The following is a 24,686-nucleotide window of genomic DNA, read 5'->3' on the forward strand; positions in this document are numbered from 1 at the left end:
CCGCCCAGAGGGGCCCCGTGGATGTGCGGAGCTCCCCTCGGAGCCCTCCCGCCCTCCCGCCACCTCTTTGTCCTCACTCACCTACGATCTTTTTTTTTCTTTTTTTTTGAATTTTTTTTTTTTTTTGAATTTTTTTTCAAGCAGACCTGAGCATCACCGGGGGCTGGGAGGGTGGGGGGCCCCGCGGCGCTGCCAGACCGACCCCTGCCCATCGCTCTTAAGGAACTCTCATGGCTTCACGGCTGCAGACAAGTTGCCGTGCATCGTGGTGGACTATCGGAGTTTGCATCCTGGCAGCCGCGCTCCTACCAGGTGAGCCGGTCCCCGGAGGGCGCTGGGCACCGCCGGGGCGCTGCGGGGCTGGAGGCAGCCCCGGAGGAGATTTGCGAGGTGCCCGTGGGGGAAAACGGGGTGCGGGGAGGGCTGCGGAGCGGCGGGGAGGGGTGGGATCGGCGTTTTGGGGTGCGCGCCCTGGTCTGGAGCAGGTGTGGGAGCATCTGTGCGAAGGTGGGAGAGAGCCGGGGCCGGTTTGAGCGCCGGCTCGCCTCGGAACAACACGCTCGTTTGTTTTGGAAGCAGCTGCAGACAGCGGGCTCCGGAGCCCTGCGAGCTGAGGCCGTTTGTTTGCTTTTTGGATCGAGCAGCGTCTAGCGAGGCGCAGCAGCCAGGCTTCCCCGGAAAGGCAGCCACGAGGCTGGGCACGGAGCGCAGATGTTTCGGGAGGAGAGATGGAGGGTTTCGTCTCTCCAGCATCCCCAAAATCGGCGCTCCCCTCCGCACACACTTCCCACGGGCTCTTTTGCGGAGGGGCTGGACCGCTCCCAGCTTTCAGCGCTTCCTCTCGCAGCCTTTGAGCTTGGCTGCCTGATGGCATCTTATTCATCGCTTTGGTTCCGATCCATCCCTTGGGTTCTGATCCATCTGGGGAACGGGCAGAGATGTGCAGCGACTGTTCCCCAGTTCGTGGGAGCCACCCGGGCGGTGGCAGAGCAGTCCGTGTGTCCCTTCCCTGGGCTAGGACCTGCCCCGGGCTTCAGCACAGCGCTGGCAAGCGGAGAGTGACCCACTTTGGCGAGTGCCCTGCGGGGACTCATTTATTCTGCTCCAGTGCAGAACGGGTTAATGCCATCCTGGAGGGCTTTCCGGGAGTCGGAGCCGTGGAAAGGGGGTCGGCAGTCTGCGTTTACAGCTTGTGAATGGAGTGAGAGATGCAAACGGAGCCGATGTTTTGCCTTTTTGGGGCTCGGCTGCTGGTGGCTGGGGCTGGAGCGCTGGCAGCGGGCACAGGAGTGGATCCAGCCTGTGCCTGCAGCAGCGCTGGGATCTGCAGCTGGAGAGAAGTTGCGGTGAAGGCAGGGTGGAATCGCGTCCACTCCTCCGGTATTGAGGCTGGGGCAGCGTCCCAGAGGAGCAGCCAGGCCGGCTGGGCTGTGACTGAGATGTGGCCGCAGTGAGCGAGCTCTGGGCCATCAGCGCAAATGCCAGGGCCCGGAGTTCCCTGGCTCCGGCAAAGAGAGGGGTGTGATAACATCAGGACGTGGGAGATCAACAGATCACAGCGACTGGATGGTCTGGTTAAAATGGATGAGGACAGAGATGAAATGGGAGGGGGTGGTGATCCAGAAGCCGGGGAGGCTGTGAGAAGGAAAAGGTTAACAGGGCAATGAGAAAGCAGGGCTGGGTGTACCTCGGTGTTCCCAGGACAAAGGGATCTGCTGTGCATTGCAAAAAGAGGTGACGGAAGGGACAGCCTCGGGCTCCCTGCGCTCCTCTGCGCTTGCAGGCAGGTGCCTGGCTGAGCTCCGGCTCCTCTCAAGGAGTATCAGAACTTTCCATGCTGTTCTTCACCCGTCCTTCCCTCCTCATCCTCCCCCCGGGCAGCCCCGTGCAGGAACGAACCCCTCCCCACAACCCCGGGGAAAGGCACTGGAGGGGCAGTAATGTTGTGGTGACTGTGCTGCCTGAACCAAAAGGACTTTGTGCTCCCCTGGGAATTGCTTTCACCAAGGAGACACGCAGTGACCCTGACACAGCTTGGCATCTCACCTTGTCCTGCCAAGAGAGACTTTTTCCCCGCACATCTCCTATTTCTGGCTGTTCTTCGGGCTGTGCTGCCAGCAGCCAGGCGGGCTCATCTCCTGCCACTGCAGTAGCGTGGCAGTTTGTCTTGCACTGTCCCGCTGACAGCTCTGCCAGGATAAGGCAGTGGTGCATCTCGTGGTGCCTTGCCAAGGCCGGGGTAGAGCCAGCTCCGCAGTGTTCCAGGAGGATAATCCTTCCCAAACCCTGGCCCTGAGCACCGGTGCCCTGCAGCCTGTGTGGGCGACGCTCTCGACCCGACCAGTTCGGTGGTGGATGCCCCACAGCTGCAGGAGTGTCTGATCCTGTATATTAAATATTGATTCATTCATTTCATTCATTCATTTGGACCCAGAGCTGCAGGGAAGGACCAGCACAGTGATGCACAAAGCAGAGAGTCTTTACCAGACCCCCAGGTCTGGATGCCTTCCTGAGGCATGTAGTTCCTCGAGTTCATGATGCATTGTGCCAAAATCATATATATAAACATATATAAAGCTGTGTTTAAGCTTTGAATACAGACAAGCTTGCTTAACAAGGAGAGGAATCTCAGGATCCTCTACTACAGGTGAATTAGTAGCTGTGGACTTGTTGGAAAATGTGGTTTCATACCCAACACCCGAGAAGGATCAGAGCAGTGCCTGCTCTCTGGAAAACCTTTCATGTCCAGCTGATCAATGCCATTTCATTCTGTTCCCACCCACCTCCCCTTTCAGACAATGTTAGCTTCTTTTTTTTTTTTTTCCTCTGATAAGGAAATAAAAGTTCCGCCGCTGTAAAAGCTGTAAGGAGTCTCGTATAAAAATCTGCTTTACAAATTATCTTTAATGTGAGCAGTTCAATCGTCCAGAACAGATTCAATTCATGGTTCTTGCAGCCTTCCATGCCCATCCATTTGGAACCAGGTATCAACTCACGCTCCATTCAAGATATTGATATCAACAGGGGTTACTGGAAAGCCGTGGGGGAAGGGGAGGAGGGATCCCAGGCAGCTGATCTGCAGAGGTTTAAGAACACTTGCAGTTAAATTTATGCTTTACAAGCCTTTAACAATCTGTCTGTTTATCCCTGCCGTGGAGCTCCTGCAGCTTGAGATGCAGCCACACAGAGCAGAGGCATCATCTGTGCCTGGTCCTGCCTCTGCACATCTGGGCCTCTGCTCCCAAACTGCAGACAAATTCCTCTCTGCCATTGCTGGGCTACCTCCTCATCTCCCAGAGGGGCCTGGCAACACTTTGCAAAGTGCTTTGAGATGCTCCACAGGGGAGAGCAGCAGAGATGGCTGGAGCTGCTTTGACACAGGGTTTTTCCATCGCGGTGCTTGAAAGGAGCATTGAGTGAGCCGTGGTGACCTGCAGGGCTGAGGTTGAACTTGGCTGCAGCTGGAGGGAGGGCTCGTTTCGGGGAGGTACAACAGCTCTCTGGAGTGCTGGGAAGAGCCAAAGCGTATCATTGCAGGATCTGCTCCGTCTTGTACTTTTTAGAGCTGCTTTAATATCTCAAAATAGCTTCCAAAATGCAAAAAAAAAAAAAAAAAAAAAAAAAAAAGTTGCCAGAGTCTCCTTCAGCCTTTGGGTTGAGTTCTTGGTTGTTATTTTTTCTTCCCCCGCCACCTGCCTCCTCCCAAAACTCACAAACAGCAGCATCAGGCTATTTCGGGAAGCAAAAGCGTGTCTTTGGCTGATTTTTTTTTTCTCATTAAACCTCACTTAAACCGACCAGTCGGGTTTTACCCCGGAGTGAATTGAGGAACTGCTGAGTGTGTCAGCGTGGGTGAGGCACCAGGCTGGGGGAGAGGCAGCTCAGCCCACGAGCAGGAGGGTGTCTGCCCCATGGCAGAGCCAGGGACAGCCCTGGCTGTTGCTCTTTGCCCCCCCAGACCAGCAGTGGTCACCGGACAGGAGCTCCCAGCCCAGTCCCATCAGCCAGGGGCACTTCCAGCAGCACATCCAATGCTTGGGATGAGCTGGTGGCCGAGGAGATGCTGGCAGAGCCTGGCACGTCTCTCCTTGCATCACCCCTGCTCTGGGCCGCAGCTGGACCAGCCACAAAAGCCAGGCTTTATAGGGAGGCACCACGGGGCTCCTTTGAGCAGGGCTCACACCTCAGCTGAATCATGGAAGGAACCAGAAGAGCCGGTTGTCCCTGACCTGCTTCCCAGGCCCGGCTGCCACTGGCACCTCGTGCCCTCTGCTAGTGCCACTGAGTTTGGGGACAGCCTGGGGGGACAGCAGCAAGTGGCTGCTCTGAGCCAGGGGGAGGCTCTTTCCCACCTCCAGTGCCCTGGGGAGTTACACAGCACTGCCAGCAGCCAGGGGTGGGGGCAAGCACTGCAGGAAAAAGGGATTTTAATCACAGAATCCAGAATTATTTGGATTGGAAGGCGCCTTAAAGATCATCTCTTTCCAGCCCCCTGCCTTGGGCAGGGACACCTTCCACCTGGTTTGCTCCAAGCCATAAATTTTTGGAAGAGCTGGAGTTGGGCTGTGTGTGAGAGCAGCAGGGGTGAGTTGGCCAGTGCTCAGGAGGTTGGCCACAGTCCTCAGGGCTGCTGAGAACGGGTTTGTGTCTTACAAGATCCTTGCCCGAGGTGCTGATGGCTCTTGCTCAGTCCCTTTCACAGGCCAGCCAGGCTTATCAGTGCAAAAAAGCAGAAACAAATGAGGGAGGGACAAAGAAAGGTACTCCAATCTCACAGCCCCTGGAGATCTTGCTTTTTCAAATAACGTCAGATTAAATCAGGGCAGCTCTGTTGAAGGGTGAGCTGGTGCCGCCAGCCACTGGATCAGGGACCCAGTTTGCACTGGAGACACCTCTTTGTGTTAATTACCAGAGCTCAGCCATCCCAGCACGGAGAATTCCGAGCTCCCGAACCCACAGTTTCAGGTAAAGATTTGTTTAAGTCACAAATGAGATACATTTCCTCCTGGCTACTGTTAAGCCATGGATGTTCTCCCAGCTGCACATTTTCCCTGCCTTCTCCCAGTGAAGGATTAGTCCAGGATGGGTTGAGGCACATCCCAGCACACACACACACAGGGATTTCAAGGGGAGACCCTTGGCTCTGTAGCAGAAGAAAATTGCTCAAATGCTGAAGTGCCACTCGTGGGAAGAAGGAGTTTCTCCTCTGTCACCACACTGGGTTTAACGTCCCTCCTCTGTCACGCGGAGAAATGGGATGTGAAATTTGCTGCCCTGTGCAGCACCACGTTACTGTCCGTGCCCTGTGCTGTGTCCCACCCTCCACGGGCACCTGGGGACGCGTGGAGCTCAACTCCTGCTGCCCACGGAGTGCTTGTCCCCTTCTGGGCACTGATGGCAGCCCTTCCCACAGAGCTCTGCTGCACTCCCAGGGCACACAAAGAGCAGCTCCTGGCCATGAAAAGGGGAGCCAGCTTCAGTCCCTTGCTGTCCCCAGCTCCGAGGGACAGCAGGGCCCAGGTTAGGGAGGCACAGAGGTCTCTTGTCATGTCAGCAGCTTTGTGGGGTGCTGGGGATGCATGGCAGGAACTGACCCAACCTGATGAACCATCTCCTCTCCATTCCCCCACCACCAAGCAGTCCCTGCAGGAGGTTTATAATCCTGCCTTGACATTATTGGGTGTGATGCAAGAGGGAAGCATTTCTAAGCGTTATCCACCCAACTCTGCCTCTGTCTGCTGCAGGCCTGCCCTCCCTGGCTCTAAGCCAGACCAGTTGGGGACTGGTGGACAGCACTTCAGCCTCCAGGTGCGCAGGGAGAAGAGCCTAAGAGAGGCAGGATCAGTGGGATTCACCTCCCTGGCAGTTAAAGCACAGTGAAGGGGTTTTCTGTCCTCCATCCCAGCCTATTTGCCTTTTTAGCTGCAGGAAACAGCAAAGTGCTTCCATCTGCTCCCAACCATGCAGGGATGCTCCAGATGTGGTCCAGGACCTGCAAATCACATCCGTGCCTTGGAGCAGCGGCAGGCACCAGATGGACCACCTGGCTGAGACACAGCAGGTACTCCCAAGCCTGGTTAGGCAAGAGGACTCAGCCTCCACCTCTCTTCCCTGCAGTTCTCTCCCTGCCTGTAATCAGGCTGATTTTGAGGCTATTTTGCTTCTCTTGTGGAAGATCCATCCCTCCTTCCCTCCCCCCGTGCTGGAGAGAGGCATCAGGAGGCACAGCCAGGAGTGACTGAGGGTCCGTGCAGCTCAGGGCTAGCATCCAGCCTTCCCAGAGCCATTCCAGCACAAAGGCCTGTCTGTGAGGGACCCGAGGGAGCTGGAATGAAGTGCTCTGTGGCTTCCTGAGTGCTCTGTGTGAGGCTCCAGGCAGTGAGGCTGCTGCGGTGCTGTGTCAGGTGGGTCCAGGGATTTCACCTGGTGCCTGCTCTGCACTGAGGTTCTCACATTTGGCAAAACCAGGTGTCATTTCTTATCCCCTGGCAGGACAGCCTCTGGGCCAAGGGAAATGCTGCTCGAGCAGCTTTCCACTGACCATTTTCACCACCCAAGGGCACAGTTTGGGGGCAGAGTTCTGGCTGTGGGCTCAGGGTCTGATGCTGATGTGTATGAGAGGCTGGGGTGACTCAAGAGCAGAGGGCTGTAATTAGAGGTTGTTGTACTGAGTGTCCTGGCAAAGCCAAGGGTTACAAATGGTCCCTGATGGGCAGAAGTCACAGACCCAGGGGAGAGTTTAATAGGAGAAGTAGGGGAGGAGAAAGGTCAGAGTTTCTGTCACTCTGTTCCTGATTTCTGTGCAGAACAGCTTAACACGGGATGGTTTTGCTGCTCTGTGAGGAACTGTGGCAGGAGAGAGCAGCAAGGGAGGGATGAACCCTGCCCTGTCCTTGAGCAGCCCAGCATGAGCCTGGTGCCAGATGAGTTATCAGCTGTGAGTTACCAGTTCTGAGTTATCAGTTCTGTGGAGTCATAACTCACCCCTCATCCAAACCCATGGCCTCCATGGAGGTTCCCCTTGCCTTGAAGCCTCTCCTAGACATAACGCCGTACAAAGCCTGCAGTGAGGACACTTTTCACTGGACAATTAACTCCATCAAGCTCTGGCTACATTTTTCTCAGGAAGAGGCATCCAAGGGGCTTCACTCTGACTTTTTTTGGGCTACACAATCAGCAGAGACCCCTTGGAGGCAAGCCCAGAGTCTTGTTACCACCAGTGCTGACGGCTTTCCTAACCTGGGGGTGCCAGAACTAGAGGAGACGTTAAGGATGGATAATCCAGGTCAGTTTAGGGGCTGTAAGAACACACAAGAAGAAGATCTCCCCCATTCTGGAAGGGTTGTATTTCATTTTTCTTGCCTGTCTCCTCGTGTAGCCAAGACAATGTTGTTTTAAGGGCTGGAACAGGAGGCAGCAGCAGATTTGGTGGTGCCCAGCTGCACAGGCTGCTCATTCCTGAGCCTCTTTGGGCTCTTCCCCTGGTCAGCTGCACCACCAGAGTGTCTGGGGAGCGTGCTGGAGGAAGGGACATCTCTGGATGTGGGGCAGAACTAAGGCAGTGCCCATTTCTGGCCATTGAGGATCAGGGATGTGTTGCATAGCAGCATCCCTGCCATGCTGTAATTTATATCAGCTGCCAGTTTCCATTGGATACAGGACCCCTCTTGGCTCTGCTAGGCTTGATGGAGTGCTGGATATTTTCCTTGGGAATGGTGAGTTTATTTTTGTGTGCAAGGTGCTGAGGGGAAAGGGCAATTCTTGGATCTCTTTACTCCAGTTCAGCCCTCCCAATATCTGGGTGCTGCCGTGGGAGCAGGAGAGTCCAGGAGCTCTCTGTGCGTGAGTTTTTTGGAGAGACTTTTCCCAGTGATGGGGCTGAGCTTTGCCAAATTTACCTCGTGCTCGGGTTCAGCAAGAACCCAGGGAAAGTGGGGGAGGGTTTGTTGGGATCTCCTCGTTCAGGGAGTGATTACAGTGCTCTGATCTTTCCAGGAGGCTTGTTTGGGGATTTGCTGGATTCTGTGATGCCTGATGGGTGTGCTGGTGTATCCCTTTGATAGGAGCTGGATGGGATCCTTTTCAGGATGGCAGCAGTCCTGGGGAGGGGTGGGAGGGAGGGAGAAAGGCTTGAACAGAGCAGAGGTTGTAAAAGGGGGAATGTTCTCTGTGCCCGAGGAGGGAATGAGGAGCAGGACTGAGGAAAGGGAAGGCTGCAGGGAAAGGTAGTGCCTTGGCAGTTCTTATTTGGGGTTCTCCAGGAGAGCTAGGGTGGGAACTCTCACGTTCTGCCACCGGCAGCCTCGTTCAACCTGTGATCAATCAGCTCCTGACAAGATTTCCTGGATGTCCACCCAAAAAACCAGCTCACGTGTGCCCATTCCAGCACTGACCAGCTGGAGCACAGCGAAGGATCAGCAAGGAAAACTGGCCTGGTGATCCAGCCCATGCTGATCCATGGATTCCCAGCTCCAGGTGGCCTCACCAGGGCTGGGACATCCCCTGGGACATCATCCCAGGGACAGAGCAGGAGTCATCCCTCAGGATTCCAAGGATTTGCATTTGATGCTGATTCAGTTGGGAGCTGGAGTAGCAATTTGCCAGTGAAAGAACCTTTATCCCCTGACTCCCCCAGTCCTTCTGGGAGTTTGATTTCTCAGCTCACAACAGAATGATGGTGGTAGCAGTGAATTCTCTGGGGCTAATATTGCCAGCTAGCACACTATAGAAAGAAAATTCTTTATTTGTTGGTGTGGCAGGAACAGACTTTGGAAAATGTATCCTGATTTTTAAATACCCATTTCGCCTGTGGTGTAAATACTAAAATGTGGTTTTCCTCTCCCCCCCCCCCCCCTCTCTCTCTCTCTCTCGGAGTTTAAAAATATCGCCAGCCTGGGGAGGTGCATCTTTCACTGAGATTTATAACGGCTGCTCTCAAGTGATCTGGAAAATGAGCCTCCCTCTGCCCCATCCAGCCTGGCACCTTCCAAGAATTTATTTCCCGTATTTGCGCAAGCCTAAGAATACTTAGAGGCTGCATCTCCACCCAAGCACTCTAATTATTTAAGTTTTGTTTATGGCCACTCTCAGGGGAGCTGGGTACGTCCAGGCTGCTGATCCCTCCCTCCTCTGGGTAATTCAGTCCCTGCATTAGCGCTGTTTAATAATGACCAACAAATCACTGATGCTGCACCACTTGCCCAGGATGGATCACCCTGGGTCTGTAAATTGGCCAAGCCCTCAGAGCAGGGGGAGTGAGACGTGCCCAGGTTCCTGGGTGAGCACAGAGCTTTGTTCCTGTGCTCAGTGCCCCGTGCCAAACTGCCTCGTGCCTTATCCAGCGATCCCCTGCTCCCTTTTGGCTCTGGCAGCCGGTGGGAACCTGTGGCTGGGGAGAGGCAGGAGCCTGGGATGGCAGGAGGCAGTGAGGAAGAGGAGGGAGGCTCCTTCCTGGGTTCTGCTCACCTCCACAACCAACCTGTGGCTGCCTCTGGTCACACCCTGGTGCTGCACCCCCTGCCCGCAGCATCTCCTCTCTTCTCCCTGCTCTGCCCAGCCCCTTGGGGGTTCAGGGTCTTCTCCTGTTATCCTGCTCATCCAAAAGCTGCAGTTTGGCACTGAGGGGTTCTTTTCCCAGCCCCTTGGGGGTTCAGGGTCTTCTCCTGTTATCCTGCTCATCCAAAAGCTGCAGTTTGGCACTGAGGGGTTCTTTTCCCAGCCCCTTGGGGGTTCAGGGTCTTCTCCTGTTATCCTGCTCATCCAAAAGCTGCAGTTTGGCACTGAGGGGTTCTTTTCCCAGCCCCTTGGGGGTTCAGGGTCTTCTCCTGTTATCCTGCTCATCCAAAAGCTGCAGTTTGGCACTGAGGGGTTCTTTTCCCAGCCCCTTGGGGGTTCAGGGTCTTCTCCTGTTATCCTGCTCATCCAAAAGCTGCAGTTTGGCACTGAGGGGTTCTTTCCCCAGCCCTGTGGCAAAGCTCCCCAGCCCCAGTGAGATCTGAAGGAATTTGTAGTCTCCTGGCTGCCTCTGCTCCTGTCACGCTGGGTGATAAAGAGAGAGAGAGATTTTGATTACATTATGACAAGCGACAGAGAGATGGAGTGAAAGCTGCAGTCTGCCTATTGTAATTCCAATTAGCAGGGGTAATGTGGCCAGAGCCTGACAGCTGTATTGATCCCATCTCTGGATGGGGACAACCTTTCCAGGGGTCCCTGGGGCACGGGGCCGAGCACAGGGACAGCTGTGGGGCAGGGAGGAGAAGAAAAGCCTGTTTGTAATGGGGCACTTGAGCAGGCAACTGCATTTCACCTTCCAAAATGCCGCAGCCAGCCTGGCACTTGAGCTCTCTTCTGGATTTACCTCCAAATCTGTGCTGCAAAACCCCCTTGGGCTTTCTCTCCAGCTGCAGGATGAAGCAGGCTTCTCCTCCGTGTGCACATGGAGTGAGTTTATCAAGACTCAGGTTCTTCCCTAGACAGAATGTACCCAAGTTAAATAAATCAGCATCCAGGGAAAAAAAGCCCAGGGCTGCAAGGGAAGGGGGAGTTTCCCTCTCCTCAAGGTCAGAGCTGAGGCAGGCTGGCAGGGGCTGTGGGCAGGCTGTTTGTGCAGATGCTGGCTCAGCTGTACCCTCTCTGTGGCAAAGGGGAGAACTCCAATTTGCAGTTTTGCTGGTATTGATCTGAGACCTTTCACTGCCTCTAAGCTCACTTTGGAAATAAAAGGCTCAAATCATTCTCCTTAAGTACATATATTTTTTTTGTATTCTTGACATTTCAAATGCAGCCATGCCCGCGGAGTACCTTACAGTACCTCCCTGGAAATGGGAATATCTGCTGCCTCACACCGACTCCTACCAGGCGTGAATCAGCTTTTACTTACAGGGAAAGAATGGCCTGGAGGTGATGGCAAAGGCAGGCTGAGCTCAGAAGGGCTGGCAGCATTTCCTGGCTTTGCCACAAGCTCTCTGGAATATCCTTGGCCAGCTCACTTCACCTCTGTGTGCCTTTCCTTGTCAGGAGCTGCTGGGAGCTGTCCCTCCCTGCTCTGCTCACGTTGCCCCGTGTCTGCAGGGTGCTTTGCACACCTGATCCTCCCCGATCCAAGCAGGAGACATTTGCAGAGCAGGGGGAAAGGTGACTCCTCTTTATTTGGTCATTTTTTTCACAGCAGCCAGAAGCAGGAGGCTCCTTGCCCAGGGAGTTTAGAAGGCAGGAAATGCTTTTGCACGGATCCATGTACAAATATTCTGTCAGTGCAAACACTGGGCCCAGTTTGTGGCTGCTCTGGGTGTGGGATGTGGAGCTGACATCATGGATTTGGGTAGACATGGCCCTTTGGCTTCCCTGCCTGCTTGAATCCAAAGGTCTCTCGATTTCTTGCTCTGCTGGTTTTGCATTTGGGTCACCTCTGGTTTCCAGAAGAGGGGTTGCAGGTGGGTGAGAGGTGTGGGCTGGACATCTCTGCACTTCCCTGCTCCTTCCCACCCACACCCTGGCTCTTTGCTGGACAATGCAGCAGGAATGACTGTCAGGGCCCTGTCCTTGGCTCTGCCGTGGCTGCTGAGGCAGGAAGGAATCTGTCCCACCATGACAGCAGTGAGAGTCTCCAGACACCTGCAGTGAGTTTTGCTTTTCCCAAAAACTCCCCACGTAGCTGTGGGCAGGATTCCTGACACCTGGGTTGCCCCTTGGAGGGATGCAGATAACAGAAACACCCTTTGCTGCATGAGCAAGCATTTCCAAAACTCTGTGGTCTTCCCAGCAGGGAGGGATGGAACCCAGGCCCTCTGAGCCACCCAGTTTGTCCCAGTGTGAGCCTCACATGGCACTGCTTGTGGCTGCCTCAGACAGCAGATGGGTTTAAACAAGTGTCTCTGTGCTGCAAGAGCTCTGAGTCTCTCTCCTGGGTAGATGATGATTTCAGCCATATGCAAGTCTATGGCATTCTGGGGCTGGGAGAAACTTCCCTGGGAAGAGCCACAAAGAGCCACTTCATTCTGTGGCCAAAAGAGCTGCAGGATTCATTGGAGGAAGGAAGGGAGGTTCACATCCAAGCTCGGTGGAGAAGCAGGGAAGCAGCAGAGTCAGCAGCTGCCTCCTGCCTGCCCACGGAGTCTGTCTGCATCCTCCTCCTCCTCACCCTGCAGCCCCAGTGCACCCCAGCACCCCGGGCTGGGAGTGTTCCAGACTGGGGAGTGATTACAGAATCCTGGCCAGGACACACAGAGAGAGATGGAGGGTTTAAAGTTCGATAATTGTTAATTATTACCAAGCTGCCCAGGAGACTTTCTGGGAAAAAAAGACACGGCTCTCTCTTGCTAAGGTGTTTTGTGGAACATTAGTCTCTGTCCTGGCCACGCTGAACCCTTTCACTCTGCTTCTTTCTGCCTCCTGTGGGATTAATAAAGTGCTGCTGGAGAGCTTCTTATCTCAGAGCTGAATAATGTTTGCAATACAGGGAGGGGAGGCAGCTTTCATCCGGGAAAGGGAGCAGAGGGAAGGAAAGAGGTGGGCTCGTGGGGCAGGGGGAGGGTGTGGGGCAGGCTGGGCTGTGCTGCTCCTGCACCCAAAACCCATTCTGCACAGAAAACCCCTGGCATTCCAGACACCAGAAGGGAAAATAAAACCACCTAGGAACCCCCTGTGAAGGAGAGGAAGCCCCAAAAAGAGATGCTGGTGTTGCCATCCACCCTGGGAGGCTTTGCTGCCCTTCCCAAGCTGGCACGGAGCGTTCTCCGGGCGGGAGCCCGCGGGCCAAGGGCCACACCTGAGAGGCAGGACGGGATCCTGAGCTTCCCACGGGTGTGGGCTGGGAGCTGGTTGGGCCAGGCTGGGCCCCCGGGCCAGCACCCAGCACCCCTGAGAGTGTGCCAGGGCCATGGGGAGGGGAGGGGAGGGGAGGGGAGGGGAGGGGAGGGGAGGGAAGGGAAGGGAAGGGAAGGGAAGGGAAGGGAAGGGAAGGGAAGGGAAGGGAAGGGAAGGGAAGGGAAGGGAAGGGAAGGGAAGGGAAGGGAAGGGAAGGGAAGGGAAGGGAAGGGAAGGGAAGGGAAGGGAAGGGAAGGGAAGGGAAGGGAAGGGAAGGGAAGGGAAGGGAGAAGGGAGAAGGGAGAAGAAGGGAGAAGTTTGGCTCCCTGCTCTCCTCTCAGCCCCATCATCTCCCACCCTGCTTCCCCAGCTCAGCCTCCTCTGGCTCCTGAGCCATGAGGAATGCTGCTTCCCAGCCCCAGAATCTCCCATGGACAAGGAAAGCTGTGTGGCCCCTGTGGGAATGGGGACAGGGCTGCAGAACGCAGCCATGACCCACAGGGGTTAGTGTGCAGTAAATGAAGTTGGGATAATGGTGGTAACAGCTCCAAAACTGGCTCTGGAGAGCAGGTGTTGCTTTGGATTTTTTAGAAAAAAATGAGCTCCAGCATCTAAGGCAGCCTGTGCTGAAGTTCCTAAAGGAACAGCCATTTCTTTGTGTCTTTCCTTTTCTTGCAGCTGAGTTTATTGATGCCCTCAGCCTGTGTTTCCCCACAGAGTCCTTCACCTGTGCAGGCCCAGACAGCTTTGGAGGCTTTGAAGTGTAGCTTCACACTTGCTGTTTTCTCAAAAAAAAAAAAAAAAAAAAAGGAACCAGTTCTGGGGCTGAGCACAACAAGCTGCATCAGGTTTGCAAACAGGGTGAGGAAAGATGAGGTGAAAGATGAGGTGAAAGAAAGAAAGAAAGAAGGAAAGAAAGAACACCCTCTTCTCTCTGGGTGCCCAGGACAGGTCTGGCTGCTCCCCTCTGATATTCCAGAGGAGCTGTGGCATCTCCAGGAGGGCTCAGCTGTTGTTTGCCTGCTCCAAAGTCCCACACCACGGCCCCACGTGGATGGTTAATCCACAGGGAGATTAGAGGCTGAGTTTTATCTTCACCCACCCTGCTCCTCATCCCAGTCTGGTTGGATGAATCCGTCTGGGAAAGCTGGGACGGCTGAGCCCTGTGCCCACTCACTCCAGGGATGGGAATTCTGTCCCCTGTGCCCATCCTGTTGTGCAATGCTCTGGTTTAGGGGTGAGGTCTGCTGGAGGAGGGCAGGGAGATGCTCCAGATGTCTGAGAAAATGTGGATTTTCCCATAGCCAGGTGGATCTCAGGCTCTTTGGGAGGGGAGCATCCCTGTCTCTTCTTCCTGCAAAGCCACCCCGAGGTGCCACCAAGGTCTGGGGGGGATGAGGGAAGGGATGCCAAGGGGTGACCTCCCTGTCCCTGTCCCTGTCCCTGTCCCTGTGCCCAAGGCTGTCCCCATGTGAGCATTCACCTCCAAGGGGGATTTGCCTGCCAGCCCCATCTGTTCCTTCGGCCCGTTGCCATGGCGATGGGGTGGCTTGAGATGGGCTGGGGGACTCTGGGAAAAAGAATCCAGGCAGGAAAAATGTTCCTTTTTTTTTTTTTAAATTTTTTTTATCCTAGGTGGAAATGGAGAGGAGAGGGAGGGGATCCTTCTGGTTCCTCTCTGTGTCCCCCCTTAGGGCTGTGCTGTCCCAAGGTTCCTCCTGCTCTCTGCCTCTCCCTTCCCCTGAAGGTTGGGTCTTCCATCCAGGTGTGTGGCGGCAGCCAGGTGAGAGTTTGGGCTGTGCAGGTGAGGTCTAGAGCTGTTCAGGTGAGAGTTTGGGCTGTGCAGATGAGGTCTGGATGTGTTCAGGTGAGGTCTAGAGCTGTTCAGGTGAGGTCTGGGAGCTCTCCTGCCTCTCTGGCATGGCCGCAGGCACTGAGGATGCTCTGACAGGGGGCTCTGTCTCTTCCCCCAGACCCAGAGACATTCTCATGGAATTCCACACTGTTTTGGGTTGGAAGGACCTTCAAGATCATCTCTGCCCAGCCCAGATCCCCTCACCTTGCCCAGGTGTGTACCCAAGAGGAGCCTGGCAGCTTGGTTTTAATGCAAAGAGTCACTTGTCAGAGCGAGTTACTCCCAGTCTTTCCAGTAAAAAAGGTCTAGAATGGAGTGAAAATGGTGCCCTGCTATTTGTGTGCATATGGCTTTGCCTGTCTGGGTGTATCTCAAGTGGAAATGGCCTGGAAAAAAAAAATAAAGGAAACATAAGAGGAAACAACAAATAAATATCTGCTCGTTGACAGCGAGATCTGGGCTAATGTTTGACAGACAAACTTGAAGCGAATGCGAAGTGACAGATTGACAGAAAGACAGACGTTTTTGTGCTAGTTTAGCATCCTGATAGAAACAGGAAACAATTCAGGTCTGCAGAGGACCTTGAGGGGTCACATACCTGCCTGCTGAGGCGGGTGGGTGTGCTAAACCCCTAGTTCCCCCTTCCCTGCCACAAGAGGCTGCTCTGAGTGGCAGGGCTGGCAGGAGCTGGTTCCAAACTGGTGGTGCTGGGGCTGGGAGCAGCATGAACTGGGAGAGGCAGGGAGGCAGCAGGAACAGGCTGGGAGAAGCTCTGTGGTTTAGTGATAAGGGGGTGTTTGGGCAAAGATTGGGCTCTTGGGGGGCTTTTCCAACCCTAATGATGCTGTGATCCTAAAGCCAGGGATCCTTTGGGGTAGGACACTTGCTGCAAAGGCAGTCTGGGGGGTTTTGATGATGAGGCTTTTTGTTTGTTCTTCCTAAATCCGGGGAAGCTGGGTCGATGGGGTGAGTCCTCCCTGTGTTCTCACTTTTGTGGTGGAGTCTGGCTGTGCTGGCTGCAGTCCCAGCTGGAGTTTTTCCCATTTCTGGCTTTCCCCCTGCCCTGAGCACATTGCTGGACACGTCTGCTCCCAGGGCAGGAGGCAATGGGAGGCATTTCAGGTTGGATAGGCTTTGGAGCAACCTGGAAGTTGTCCCTGCTCTTGGCAGGGGAGTGGGAGTTTGATCTTTAAGTTCCCTTCCAACCCATCCCATGATTTTAGGCTTTGGGGCCAGGGTCAGGTGTTGAAGACAAGCTTTGTTTCCCCAGCATTTCCCACCTGAGGCTCTCACTGGGAGCTGAGATAAGGAGCCAGGTGCTCACATGGCCCCGGTGAGTGCAGAGCTGGCTTAAAGTCACCTTTGTGTTCCCCTTTATCCCAGATCTGAGTGCAGCAGGGCTGAATGTCACCTGTTCCCTCGTGAGCAGCGATTTACCAGCGCTCATCCTGCTCCTTGTTTGCAGAGCAAATGCCCTTTTCCTGCTGGCTCTGCCCTCCCTGCAGTGGGGAATCAGCAGATCCTGGGCTTGAAGCTTCTCCCAGATTTATGAGCTTGCTCTTCACCTTGAGAGTAAGGCTTCCTTGCCCTGAGAAAGCTTTGAAACCCAAAACACCAATCGCTGACTTCAGCAAACACCATTGATCCTCCTGCAAATAAAATTTCTTTCTTTTTCCTTTTTAGGACATGGCTTGTGGGGATTTTGTTGTTGTCCTCTTTGTGTTTCTGTTTTTTTCCTCTGGAGACACAAGTCCCAAATGGTTCTGAGCAAAATCAATGTGATACGAAAAGAACTCATCAATAGTTCTTCTGGGGGATATTTCCTACCAGCCAGACACCAACAAAAACCCCACAGAAATCCCTCCACTCATCTTCCTCTCCCCTTGAAAAGCAAGGCTTTTTAATTGGCTTTTAATCCTGAGAAGAGCAGAGCTGTTTGCATGGAATTGGTAATAGGGGATAATATCTTGCCCTGAGTGATGGGTTATTTGATCCTGTGCGTCAGAAACCTGAACCCGTGCCCGGGAAATCAGGTGGGGAGGGGGATCCCAGCCTGGCCCAGCGCCCAAACGCAGGCACAGCTGCTTTTTTATTTCCAGTTATGATTAGGAGTATGATGGGGAACAATCCCCTTTTGTGCTGTTGCTCCAGGGGATGGAATGATACTGGGGAAAAGCTTTGATGGATGTATGGGATGTACAAAGCAGGGGTCACACTTTGGGCATGGGGACGTTGTTTTGACCTTGGTTCTGGTGGTGTCACTCACCTGGCTCTGGCTGTGACTGTGCAGGGACAAACATTGACCCCCGTGGCTGCTGGTGGGCTCAGTGCCACCTGCACACCCTCACCTCATCCCCGTGTCCCTAAATGTCACTGCCAGGCCTCTGCCAGCCCAAGACCAGGCTTGGAAGCGGGGATGAAAGGCTGACAAATCCAGCCAGTCACCAGTTCACCCTGACCGAGCTCTTCAGGCGTCACAGGGGTTTTGCAGTGAGATCCAAAGTGAGGAGCACTCCAGAAAGGGGTGCTGGGAGAGCTCCAACAGCACCAGGTCCCCAAAATCTGAGCCTCTGAGCCCCCTGGCTCTGAGCTGACTCAAGCACACAAGGGAAACTTGTTGATGTGGATGACACTGTTCGTTCCTGGCTGGTTTTTGTTTGTTTTGTTCTGTGTTTCTTGCTGCAGCTGCCTTTGGAGCAATAAATAGCTGTGGAGCTTGCTTGTGGTCTGTGCAAAGTTGTTAATATTTAATCAGAGGTCTGAAGCTGGATTTGTTTGGTTGGCAAAAGATAAAAATGGCTTTTTTGGAATTTAGAGCTAGGTACAGACCTTCAAAAATAAAGCTCAGGGTCAGCTCTTAATTAATCAATTATTTTAAGATTGAAGCACACTGGCCAGTGACAGATTTTCTGAACATCTCAGCTCCCAGCAAACCTCATACATGCCAAAGCACCTGAACTGACTGGCACTCAGCATGCCCCTGGTGTGAAATATTATTTACAGAGCAAACCCTGCTGACAGGCACCCGCAAAGTGTTACCTGTGTCCACTCCCCCTCCTCCTGCTCCTTCTTGGGGTTTGGATTCTGCTCTCCAAGGAAGACAAGGAGAGGAGGATATCCTTCCTACACCAGGGTCTAGCTTCCCTCTGGCTTTGTTGGGATTAGGGATCCAGGCCTGGACAACTGCTCCTGTAGAAACCCTGTTGCAGACTGCTGAGGGAGGGAAGTTGAGTTTTTATTCCCTCATTAGCAACTCTTGCCATGTACAGAAACCTGTCCAGCAGGCACCTGCAGTTGGATCCATGGCCAGGCTACCTGCAAAAGCACTGGCACACGCCCCTGGCTGTTCCCCTCTTTGCAGAGAGTGAATTTGGGGTGTCCTCAGAGCCAGCCAGACCCCACAGCTCAATCCCTGCTTGAGGGATCCTGTCCCAGCTCCCCGGCTGCTTCCCAGGTGCTCCCACTTGCAGCATTTCCATGTTGACTCTGGCTTGGTGCAGGGATTTGGCAATGCCCAGGGCTCTCCAGTGCGTTCTGTAGTGCCAGGTCTGTGGATTATTATCCCTTGGGACTGAGCAGTGGGACGGCCATGGCTTGGCCAGCTGGCGTTTGCCTTGTGGAGGAGGGCACGGCTTATTTGTGAGCAGGACCAAGCCCCTGCTTGTCAGCTCTGGCGCCTGATCCCTACATCCTGCCTGCTAAATCCCAGCCTTGGGATGAGCTCCTGGAGTCCAGCTGTCCACACCAGGGCCCAGAGCCTTGCCAAGCCTTGTCTGTGAGGTGCTGGGGTTTCTGTGTGGTCAGCTGTGCACAGAACTGTGCTGACCCTGCTGATTGAAGCACTCCCTGCCTGGGGGACAGAGCTTCTCCAGGCTCAGCTTGCACTGAACATTGTCACTGCTGGTGCAGGATCCAGGGAGGGATAATAATCCAGAGACCTGGCGCTGCAGGATGGAGATGTGAAGGATACAGGTTGGGGATGCAGGTTTTGAGGGATGAGGATGGAAGGGATGCAAGATGGGGGTTGCAGGATAAGGATGAAGGGGTTGAAGGGTGGGGATTTGAGGAATGAAGGATGAGGATGTGAGGAATGGAAGATGGGGATGCAGGATGAGGATACAGATTTTGCAAAATGGGGATATGAGAGATGCAGGATGGGGATATAAGAAGGTTTGGGATGGGGATGTGAGTGGTACAGGATGGGGGCAGGAGGAATGCAGGATGGGGAGGTCAGGGATGCAGGTTTGGGATGCAGGGGTTGCAGTTTTGGGATATAGGGGTTGCAGGATGGGGATGTAAAGGGGTACAGGATGGGGAGGTCAGGAGTGCAGGATGGGGACGAGGGATGCAGGATGAGAATGCAGCCGTGTCAGGATGGAATGTGAGGGTTCCAGAGCGGAATGTGAGGGTTGCAAGGATGGGGATTCGGAGGTTTCAGGATAGGGTTAATGCTCTGCACCAAGGCATCCTTTGTTCTGGGCAGGCTGCTGAGGTTTGGAAATGGAGCGCTGAGGAGTGAACACCGCAAAATAGAAACGTCCGCACTTTCTGCTGCTGATTTTCAGTTTCAACAGCTGCTCCATTTGGAACGGATGAAAATGCACTCCGGCTTAGTAGGAGTCAATTAAAAATAAACCGAGGGAGAGGATTGGTGTTGGAGCCCAGCGACGCTCATCGGACATAAAAGTTGCATCCTCTCAAGCCTGGATTTTCGCTCCAATTTGCCACGGGCGGCAGGATGGAACCGGGAGCGCTCATTAGCATGGAAATGCTGTTGGTTGCGCTGAATTCCCGGCCCCGGCGCTTTGTTCCTGCTCTCGTCGGAGCGGGGATGAGCCGCCCCCGGCCCCAGTGACCCCCCCTTTGTGCGGGGCGCTGGGGAGGGGACAGCGCTGTGCCCCCGCAGGGTGACACTGCCTGCCCGGGCGGATTAGTGACATCTGCAGGGAGGGGGCAGGGAGCCGCTGCTGCCTTTTGTTCTGGCTTTTTTTTTTTTTTTTTTTTTTTTTTTTCTGTCCTTACCTTCTGTGCCCGGAATGTGGCCATGGGTTGCGGCCATCCTTGGGGGATTTGCCTCCTGCATCTCCAGAATAACAAGGAAAAGCGCTGGCTTAGCCCTGCACCTGCCCAGGTGAGCGTCCTGCTGTCTGGGATGCACAGGAGGGCAATGCTTTGAGCAGGAGAGGTGGATACTATCGGCTTCTCTAATGGCTCTGCTCATATTCCTGCTCTGACCACCTATTTCTTGGCGAGAAGCCTCTTGTCCTCCTGCCTGTGCGTTTGCCAGCAAGAAATTGCAAGCAAGGCAGGGAATCCAGGATCATCCAGGGATGTATGACTGGGAAAGGAATGGAAAAGGCCTGATGGACCACAGTAGGATCCTAATTTTCCTCCCCTTCCTATTATTTCTACATGGTTGCTCCACTTGAGTTCTGCTGAGCTGGGAAACAGGGGCAGGTCCTTGCAGTTCCACCTCCCCTGCAACAAACCCAGCTGGGCTTCCACTGCCTTTGCCTCAGAGTGGTCCAAGAGGGCAGGAGGGGGTGGGACCGAGCATCATTTTACCAAGGCTGGACTGAGCATTGGGCCAAAACCCATCATCTTTAAGTGATGAGTCTGAAATCTGATCACAGCCGGTGTCACCTTCCTCAGAGGGGGGATTTGCAAAGGGAGAAGAGGAAAGACAAGTTCTGCTCAGAAATTTGGGCAAGAACCAGTGGTGCCAAGGAGGAGGCAACAGGCTCAGCTGATGTTCCCCTTGTGGCTGTCCTGGTTAAGACCCCTTGTCTGTTCCCCTTGTCCTGGTTAGGACCCCCACTAAGGACAGCAACACTTCCGAAGTCATTTCTGAAGTGAAAAGGCTCTCCTGAAATGGGTTCTCCATGAGCAAACAGAGGCTGAGTTTTCCTGTACAAGAGATTTTAGCAGTGGTTGGGGAAGTCTCTGGATGAGCTCTCCCTCTTGTCCAGGTCAGTGAGAGAGTTCCCTGCAAGACCCTGCTTTGAAACAAAACGGGAAAATGGAGCAAATCATCCAGACTCCCTCATGTCCAAGGGAAAAAATAGACACTTACAGATTTAACCAGCCCAAGGTAGATTTCTTATGCAGAAATTGGAATTTCTCTTCATTGACTTTGCAGTGAGTGCAGACAGGGAGCCAAGATGAAGGTATCTGCACTGTGAGCTGGGTTTTTCCATCAAGGGGGGCTGCTCACTGTGCAGGCAGAGTTTCTCCTCCTCCTCCTCTCACCTTTCTGCAACTTTAGGAGGCATTTCAGTGGCTTGGAGGTACTTAGCAGCTTCACAGTGGGGAAGGTGGCCGTTTCTTGGAGCCTCCTTCTCCCCTTTCTTGCTTCTCTTGTGCCTCCCCATATTTTTCCGTGGTGTGTTTGCATGACAGGAAGTGAAAATGCAAGGTTGAAAATTAAATCTGGAGAATAAATGGGAGATTTATTAATTTATTAATCTGACAGAAGTAATTACTGTCTCTCCAAGATTTATCCCCTTGCCTGGGTTCCCACATGGTCCCAGGAGCCACATAACTGTGACAGCAAGGCTGGGAAGAGCTTCCTGAGGGGAATGGAGAGCAGAACACACAGCCAGTGTGGACAGGGCACAAGGACATCCCAGCCTCCCAAAGCTGGGGCTGGGACAGGACAGGGATGACTGGGCTGAAGCTGAACCATCATCTCCTGTGCTCACTGCAGGTAACACCGAGCCCAGAGCAGCCCTGGGACAGCTGTGGTGTTGCAGGGGACAGTCCTGGGACAGCTGTTGTGTTGCAGGGGACAGTCCTGGGACAGCTGTGGTGTTGCAGGGACAGTCCTAGGACAGCTGTGGTGTTGCAGGGACAGTCCTAGGACAGCTGTGGTGTTGCAGGGGACAGTCCTGGGACAGCTGTTGTGTTGCAGGGGACAATCCTGGGACAGCTGTGGTGTTGCAGGGGACAGTCCTGGGACAGCTGTGGTGTTGCAGGGACAGTCCTGGGACAGCTGTGGTGTTGCAGGGGACAGTCCTGGGACAGCTGTGGTGTTGCAGGGGACAATCCAAGCCAAACGACCTGGCTGGGAGCTGCTGTCTGCACTGCAGGAGTTGCTCTCCATAGGTCGACTCTGAGAGATGAATTCTGGCAGCAGCTTCTGGAGTTCTTTGAGCTGCAGTGAGTCCTTGCACTCCTCTTGCACTCCTGTTAATGTGGCATTTAACACAAGTGTTGGGTGGAATCCTGCGCTCCTGAGAGGTGCCAAAAGATGCTGATGAATCCCCTGGCTCCAGCTCCTGGCATTATCAATTAAAAAGTAATTTGTCCTCAGTGTGTGCATTAAAAGCTCTCAGTTCATTTTATTCTTCATCACCCTCAGTGTAGGAAGGCCTGGGACTCCATTTAAAATCTATTTGAGCAGTGGTTCAGAGGTTTCTCAGTGACTTGGCAAGGTTTCATAGGCTGTGCATTCGGCCAGTGACTTCTCTGCCTCCCTCCAATCCCTTGCTCTGTTTCCACCCCTGTAAAAAAAACAAAGGCAGTGGATCAAGAGTTTTCAAACAATCTCTGTGCATGCTTTGGCCTGATCCTTCCCCATCTGGCAGTGCCAAGAAAGGACAGTGGGGGCTTTTTGCTGTTTTGTGGCTAAAAACTCCTTTTGTGGTGCTTCCAGCCTTCGCACTCATGTTTGTGAAATGCAGAGCTTTCGAGGCAGGGGTGACAGGGAAGTGTTCCTGCAGTGTGAGTCCCCCCTGCCATCCCCTTCCCACACCCCTGGCTCCCTGTACACTGAATTTTGCTGCTGTGAATTTGTCAGGCTGCTCCTCCTTGCACAGCAGAGCGATGCTGTTGTGTGCAGAAGTGCCAGAAAGGCAGAGCCAGAGGTGGTGGGGAGGGTGGGAGAAAGGGAAAAGACATAGGAAGTGTGAGTCAGGTGCCTGTGTGCTGCCTCTGAGCCTTCCACTCTGCCTCTTCCTCCTGGGAAGGCAGAGCTGAGACACGGAGCCGGTGCCTTGCTGGCTGCTCTGCTTGACACGAGAGGGAAATCACCCTCGGGAGCAGCTCCGGCACAGCCTCACACTCCAGCCCCAGGAGAAGGCAACACAGCCAGGCTGAGCAGCTCCAGGGACAGCTCCAGGTTCCCCTTGGGGCAGCCCTGGCTGGGGGGGAGCTCCAAAACAACTGGAGGGGCTGTGGTGCACTGAGCTGGGACACGGGCTGAGGTTTTCACTGCCCAGCCCCTGCTCCTCAGGATGCTTCAGCTCTGTGGATACTGGTACTGCCCAGCATCTCCTCCAGGGCAGGACACAATGGCCTGCTGACACTGGGACAGTTCTCAGTGCCTCTGGGGTTCCTGCTGCTCACCAAGTCAAGCTGCACAGCAATCCTGGAATCACAGAATATCCCAAGCTGGAAGGGATCTGCAGGAATCCTGGAGTCCAGCAGCCTGCACCCCCACAGGAGGGTGTGAGCTGTTGGAAGTCACTCCCTGATGGGATATAACACAACCCCTGCAAGCAGGCAGCAGGATCTGAGCCCCACTGCTGCAGATTTTGGTTTTGGACCTCGGGCCTGCCGTTCAGCCCAGGGGAAAGTTCTTGGTAATGGCAGCGGGGAAGGATGGACAGCAGGGAACATGCCTGGAAGGGGCAGCTCCTCCATGCTGTGGCCAGCCAGGATCAGCTCCTGCCCTGAAGCACAAGGGCTGGCTGTGTTCTCTTCCAGGTGCTTTTTTGGGGGTCCTGTAGGGCAGGATGGCCCCACCAGGGGTCTTTGCCCCCTGGGCACTGGCTGTAGATGATGTTGCTGTGCCTCCAGCCCAAGGCAGCTCCAGCACAAGTGAGGTCAGACCAGGGAGCCCCATCCCTGAGCTCCTCCTGCCTGGCCCAGCTGTGTCTCCAGGAAGGTTTCTCATTTCTGGGCTGGGTTTCTCCTTTGGCTGCTTTGTTTACGGGGGAATAAATGACACAATCAGGCGGCCTGATCTTGTGTGCTGGGAGGGAGGAGAGGCTTGATGCAGATCTCCAGGGCTGTTGCAATCAGCTTAGCCATTCCCAGGAACAGGGGCTGTGGAGATCAGCCTTGAGAGGGAGGCTGGACCCCGCTCTGCCAGCGTGAGGGTTTTGTGGGAGCAGGACCAAACCCAGACAGTCTTTCCCAATCTTCCAGCCCTTTATTCCCCACTGCAATGCCCCTTTTTAAGGCCTGTCCCTGTGACTTCCTCCCCTGCTGTCCCCCCTGTGCTGGCTCGCTCCACGTCCCTCATTTTTGGGTGTCACTCCTTCCTCTGCCTCTCCCTGTATCTCGTGTTGCCATTTGCTCCGTGGTGCTGTGGCTGGAGGGGTGAAGCCCAGGGAGCAGGGACACCACCTGAACTGTGCCAGCACCTGGAGGCACCAGGAGCTGCCACAGGAGCCACAGCCGGACGTGGGATGGGGAAGGTGGATGGGGAGGGAGCGTGGGAGAAAGAAGGGCTTGTGCATGAAATATTCCAAGTGGGCAAACTTGGCAGAGTTTGCTAATGCTCTAAAGGAGGAGGCAGCCCTCTCTCAAGCCCTGGGGCAGATAAGGAGGCAGTAAAGGAGAAGAAAACACCAGAAATGAGATCCACCAAGCTGATGGCCCAAGCAAGCTGGAACCTGCCTGGGAAAGCAGCTTGTTCCACAGTGGGAAGGGGCAGATTCCCAGTCAGGACTGGCTCTGCACGGTGCCTTTCCCATGGTAACAGAACCCCAGGTTTCCAGGAAAAACTGGGCTTTCAGGATGTGAAGGGCAACTCTGCTCCCAGCCCTTAACCCTGGCTCCAGGCTGCCCCAACTCAGTTTGTGGACAGTTGGAAATGCCAGCCCAGCCCTACAGCTCCTCTGTGCAAGTCCCAACTCACAGAGCTTATCTGGGCCCAATCTGGACCACGCTGGGGCTCATTTACAGTGACAGAATAAAAGCAGGTTCATTCCAGCACCACGCCAGGACCTTTCACTCGTGCTCTAGCACAGAGAGCCCGCCAGAATAGGAATGAGAATGGTGGATCTGATGTGGCAGCTGG

The 24,686-nt window shown here is 54.4% G+C and overlaps 1 protein-coding gene across 1 annotated transcript in view; it reads left to right on the forward strand.

The window, feature by feature from the left end:
• Positions 1-230: 230 nt before the first annotated feature.
• The window catches only part of NECTIN1 (nectin cell adhesion molecule 1), an 89,222-nt gene continuing 64,766 nt past the window's right edge, over positions 231-24,686 (forward strand). The window contains exon 1 of the mRNA XM_062508743.1: positions 231-312. Coding sequence (XP_062364727.1) covers positions 231-312 — 82 coding nt within the window. The remainder of the gene's footprint in view (positions 313-24,686) is intronic.

The sequence above is a fragment of the Cinclus cinclus genome, chromosome 25, assembly GCF_963662255.1.
Source record: "Cinclus cinclus chromosome 25, bCinCin1.1, whole genome shotgun sequence".
NCBI lineage: Eukaryota > Metazoa > Chordata > Aves > Passeriformes > Cinclidae > Cinclus > Cinclus cinclus.